This window comes from Bidens hawaiensis, unplaced genomic scaffold (assembly GCF_021521415.1).
Source record: "Bidens hawaiensis isolate Kalapana, Puna unplaced genomic scaffold, B.hawaiensis_p1.1 tig00006836_1, whole genome shotgun sequence".
In the NCBI taxonomy this organism is placed as follows: Eukaryota; Viridiplantae; Streptophyta; class Magnoliopsida; order Asterales; family Asteraceae; genus Bidens; species Bidens hawaiensis.
In genome coordinates this window covers 704,740-710,877 of record NW_027491466.1, presented here as the reverse complement: position 1 = coordinate 710,877, position 6,138 = coordinate 704,740, and the positions used below count along the sequence as shown (strand labels likewise).

At 32.6% G+C, this 6,138-nt stretch overlaps 1 protein-coding gene across 1 annotated transcript; it reads left to right on the top strand.

The window, feature by feature from the left end:
• The first annotated feature begins 1,273 nt into the window (after positions 1-1,273).
• LOC143633646 (receptor-like cytosolic serine/threonine-protein kinase RBK2) lies at positions 1,274-5,904 on the top strand. The gene is made up of 8 exons (XM_077101906.1): positions 1,274-1,367; positions 1,471-1,836; positions 2,620-2,871; positions 2,975-3,135; positions 5,058-5,137; positions 5,217-5,352; positions 5,417-5,566; positions 5,654-5,904. The coding sequence occupies exons 1-8, from the start codon at positions 1,274-1,276 to the stop codon at positions 5,738-5,740; spliced, it is 1,326 nt and encodes a 441-aa protein (XP_076958021.1). The 3' UTR covers positions 5,741-5,904.
• Positions 5,905-6,138: the final 234 nt, after the last annotated feature.

Genomic DNA, 6,138 nt, shown 5'->3' with positions numbered 1-6,138 from the left:
TCTTTCTCTTTCTCTCACAATTTTCTTTTTCGTCATTCATTCATTCATTCATCAAAGAGAAGAATCTTCATGGTGCACCAACATATATATATCTTCAAGGTATCTATATATCTTCATTAATTATAAACCCTAGCTGGTTTATTCATGCAAAATTGTTCAATGCCTTCTCATTATTATTATTACCCAAGATTAAGAAATCTCCAGGATTTTCTCGTCAAACGCTGTTATCCGATTCCCATTTCATTTCTTCGCTCTGCAAATTTTGTATATATATATATTTGGAATTAGGTTAGGGTTTGTACTTTTATTTTATAGCGTGATAATAATTAGTTTATTAAGATAAATAGGGAATGTTATATCATATTCATTTTCTGCCTAAACAATAATTTAGGGGTGTTAACAACCCGAGCCGAAGCCAAGCGCGTTAACGCACAAGCAATGGTTGCGCACGGCTCGTGAGTAGTTTTTCAAGCTCGAGTCCAGCTTGAATATATTTTAGTATATATTTTTAATTATTGTATTAATTATTAATTGTTTTAGTCTATATTTTTATAATTATTGTTTTTATTTTTAATGTAATATGTATTACTTAGTTTTTCTTATCATAATTTTATATATAAAAAAATAGCCCTGCTTGCGGTGCGCACATATGATGTATATATGTGTGAACCCTCGGGTGGGCAAAAGTGAAATTGCACTAATTTTGACGTTATTTTACTAATCTCGTGAAAATAACGTTAAAAGTGACGGACGGTTAATCAGGCATCATGTAGTGGCGTTGATAGCCAAAAGACAAGGGTACATGCACCGATCAGCCGGTGTCCCGATGATTGAGTGCTATGTGCCTTATGTCCAAGGCTTGATGCAAAACTACTATCGAGCCGGGGGTCTCACCGGAAGCAGCCTCTCTATCCTTATGGGGTAGAGGTAAGGCTGTCTACATCTTACCCTCCTTAGACCCTACTATAGCTTTGCTATTGATGGGATATACTGAGTACGATGATGATGATGATGATGATGATGATGATGATGATGATGATGATGAATTTTATATATAAAAAACTCGTGAGTGGGCTCGAGCTTGTTTATTAATTAAGCCTCAATAAAAGCTCGAGCTCGTTTAAGGTCGACTCTATTCAAGCTTTTAATGAGCCGATCTCGATTAGCTCATGAGCGACTCGGCTAGTCTACACCCTTAGTAAACATGAAATTTGTGTGCGTGATTTTGTGAATGCAATTCTTGATGGTTTTTTTTGTCAGTTTTGATTAAGAGATGGCTGATGATGAAAAGAAGGAAGGTGTTATATTTGCAGTAGAAAATAACAGAATTCTTTTCTCTGATTCCTCAGTTTCAGTTTCTGCTCAAGGTAATAAACAAAAAATAAAAATAAAAATAAAAATAAATACTCAATTGAAAGTTTAGGTGTTTATGCTTCCAATTGAAATTTTGGCTGAAATTTAGCTTTGTAGGAAAGGATGATGAAGATTTGGATGATCAAAGCAAATCTGAACCGTCATTGCCTGTGAACAATGATGCTGCTGCTGCAGATTCACCATCTGTCGGTTTTCGGATATCAGATTTGGTAGCTCAGATTGATCCAATTGTTCATTCAAGGCAGTTGTGTGAATACTTATGGAAGTTAACAAAGGCACCATCTGCAAGCTTGCAGACGTTTAGTCCGCTACCCTCGATCAAGAGGCTGACTAAGAAAAAGAGCCAGAACCTCATGCCGGAGTTGGATTCAAAGTTAAATGATAGTTTGTATTGTTTTGAGGCTTCGTGGATTAATTATTCCCTCGCGCAACTTAAAGATGCTACCGACAACTTTAGTCGTGGTTTGAATATAACTTCATTTGACTCGTTTTATGCTTTCAAAGTTTTTAACTTTCTTGACTATGGCTGTCTGTTCTAGCTCGGCTCGTTTATCTTAACGTGTTGAAATTTTGAGCTCAGCTTGTAAAAAGCTTGAGTCATCTCATGGCTCATCCAGCCAGCTCGTTTATGTTTTTTTTTTGAAAAATGAGTTTTATATTTTTTTTTCATCTATTGAATTCAATATATAAAAAGAGAAAAAAATATATTATTTTTAGCTTACACATAATGCTTAATCAATAAACTATAAAATTTATGGTTTATAATTATAAAAATTTGGGATACGGGTTATAATTAATATAAGAAAATTTGGGCTTTAATTTAAGCGGCCCGACAAATGAGCCAAAAAGGCAGCTAAATGAGCCGTGAGACTTTTTGAACAGCCAGAATCTTTGTTCAAAGTTACGGACACACTTTATTTGCACTCATTCACAGAAGCAAAGGTTTTCATCTAGAAAAGTCAATTTGGTCAAAGTTATTGATTGATATGTCAGCTTCCATGTCATCATTTTGACCAGGCTTATATTGCCTTAAAACAAAATTTTTCAAAGTTTGGGAATTTTTAATCATATTGTTACAAAGTTGGTTATCTTTATATAGAACATGAATTGCATTTACAGCATTTGACATAGTTAGTCATATATTTGATTAGAAGCAACTATGCCAAATGACTGATGGCTTTAACCATAAAAACAAACCAACCCGGTTTTAACTTTCTTTCTGTATTTTCTGTTATTATTCCAAAGAAAACTTATTTGGAGAGGGAGGTTATTCTGAAGTTTACAAGGGTCATTTACAAAACAATGAAATCATAGCAGTAAAACGCTTAATCCGAGGCACACCCGAAGAGATGACAGCAGATTTCTTATCTGAACTTGGAATCCTTGTCCACGTCAGCCACCCGAACATTTCTAATATTATTGGCTACGGAGTCGAAGGTGGCATGCACCTTGTTTTGCCTCTGTCCTATCATGGAAGCTTAGCTTCTGTTCTGTCTGGTTAGTTAGTTATTAACTGCATTATTCATCAAGGGTGAATTGGTAATTTTACAAACGAGACCATTTGAAATGACATATCTTTATCGGTATATAAAACATTCAGATGAGAATCAAAAACAGAAACTTGATTGGGGAACAAGATACAACATTGCATTGGGCACGGCATCGGGCCTTTCGTATCTTCACGAGGGTTGTCAAAGGAGAATCATTCATAGAGATATTAAGGCTGCTAATATTTTGCTTTCGGAGGATTTTCAACCTCGGGTAATCCATGACTTGAAATTACCTTTTTGTCCCTCATATATCAGTTTGATAACTTATGACAAGATATTAAGACAACTAAACAAGGGTTAATATTATAAAAATTATATATATATATATATATGTATATATATATATGCCCTGCTTGCGGTGCGCGCATATAATGTATATATGTGTGAACCCACGGGTGGGCAAAAGTGAAATTGCACTAATTTTGACGTTATTTTACTAATCTCGTGAAAATAACGTTAAAAGTGGCGGAAGGTTAATCAGGCATCATGTGGTGGCGTTGATAGCCGAAAGACAAGGGTACATGCACCGATCAGCCGGTGTCCCGATGATTGAGTGTTATGTGCCTTATGTCCAAGGCTTGATGCAAAACTACTATCGAGCCGGGGGTCTCACCGGAAGCAGCCTCTCTATCTCTATGGGGTAGAGGTAAGGTTGTCTACATCTTACCCTCCTCAGACCCTACCATAGCTTTGCTATTGGCGGGATATACTGAGTACGATGATATATATATATATATATATATATATATATATATATATATATATATATATATATATATATATATATATATATATATAGAGCAAAGTTATAATAAGAAGTAATTTTTTCCTAAGAAGTGTAGAAAGTGTGTTTTCATCATTAGATCTAATAAAACACACCGCACAATAAACACACCGCAACTAAAATAAAACACACCGCACAATAAACACACTTTCCATATCCACCATCAGATCAACATATCTAACGCACCAGATTACTTCTTACACTTCTTAGACACACTTCACTTTTTATTTTAACCCCACCCTATATATATATATATATATATATATATATATATATATATATATATATATATAGGGAGAGGATCATGAGAGAACTCCTTTTTATGGAGAGAACTAGAGAACTAATAATGAAATATTTTTAATTTAATTAAAAAAATATTTTTAAACTTTTTTTTTTTCATCCTTCTTATATGTTGTTATTCTTCACCACAAAAAAATATAAAAATATAAAAATAAAAAAATTAAAGAGTAATGCATATACGCAATACACCGACTTTTTTTATAATGTGTATGTGCAATAGTGTGCATTTTGATATTTGAAATAGTGTTGAATAGCATATATATAGTTGTTTGTATTGTATATTTGCAATAATGTTATATTATATACAAAAATTTTAAAAAATCGATATAGTGCATATGTGCATTAGTGTTGTATTACATATATGCGATAATGTGTTTTGCATACAATTATTAGTGTCGTATTTGCATATATTCAATAGTGTGTATTTAGATAATGTATATCTGTTGTACTATATGCAATAAAACAATATTTTATATATACAATACACATTAATGCACATACGCATTACATCGACGGTTTTTTACTTTTTTTTATTTTTTTTATGAACAATATCATCTTATTAGAAGGAGGAAAGAAAAAAAAATCAAAAAATAATTTTTTTAAAATAGTTAAAAATAATTCCTTACTAGTTCTCTAGTTCTCTCTTTAAAATGAGTTCTCTCCAGATCCCACCCCCTATATATATATATATATATATATATATATTCTTATTCTCATGTAAAGTCTCTCAAGTTGTTGAGGGACTTTTGTTAGATAAACAGAAAGTATGTTGGTTTTTTATTGTGTTTGACTATTTCTAGTTAACCAATTTAAGAGTTAACAAGTTATTGTTTTAATATTTTTTTTTCAAAAGTACATGTATTTTAGACAAATTTAGAGACTTTAATACACAGTAATTTGACTTTTGTGTACTTTTTACAAGTTGAGGGACTATTTTTTGTATAAAACAAGAAATTGTAGTATGTTACTAACCCTTTAAAGAAGTACTCAACATAATGATTTCTTCTAATTTTTCTTTTATGTGTGGACTTCATTTGATGTAAAAATAGATTTCTGATTTTGGGCTGGCTAAGTGGCTTCCAGATCAATGGGTGAACCTCACTGTATCACAGTTTGAAGGGACTTTTGGGTATGCAATATACATTTATATATCATATTCTTTTTATTTAGTTAACTTGAAGCTTTTTTTTTTATTTATTAAAATACAGTTACCTCGCGCCTGAAGTTTTCATGGACGGTTTGGTCGATGAGAAAACTGATGTGTATGCATATGGAGTACTTTTGTTAGAAATCATCACTGGGCGCCCCGCTTTAGATGAATCACAAAACAGTCTTGTTATGTGGGTGGGTATTTTTTAAGTACCAACCAATCGACCGATTTGTTTGCTTAACAGCTAGTTTATTGCAGGCTAGACCTTTGATCGATGCAAAAAATATTGAAAAACTTGTTGATCTTCATCTTGGTGGCACGTGTGACGTGGATCAGCTGAATGACATGGTATGGATTGCTTCTCAATGCATAAATCATAATCCAACTGATCGTCCGAAAGCGAGCAAGGTAAACTTGAAGTTGAAGAAAGCAAAAGTAAAACAATATAATGTTTGTTTTTGTTTGTTTTTATGTTAACATGATGTTTTCATGCAGATTTATAGGATGCTAAGTGGTGATGAAGGTGTTCCTGATAGCGGGAAAAAGTTTATAAAGAGGGCTTCATTTAAGATTAGGAAATGAGGTGAAGATGACCGGTGATGATGATGGTTCTTTAATCGTCAAGCGATCAAATTGAAACCAATTTTTGTATTGAACTCGAAAAGCATTGTAAATATTTGTTCATGTCAGTTGTTGAAATGATAAGCAGGGCATTGACAAATCAAGTTGTGTTTTGAGAATTTATATTATGTGTACACCCTTCAAAATTCCCAAAGAATACACAGTTTGTATTTGTATGTTTTTTTCTATTTTATATGAATTTGCATTTCTTCAATAAGTTCTAATATATAATGTCTTATAAAATTTCGAAAATACATCGTCGTGTATCTATTAAAATGAATACATATCGTTGATGAAACAAAAGGTGCGGCAGAGCTATGAGAGATTAAGAGCACTTTGACACTACATATCACATAATC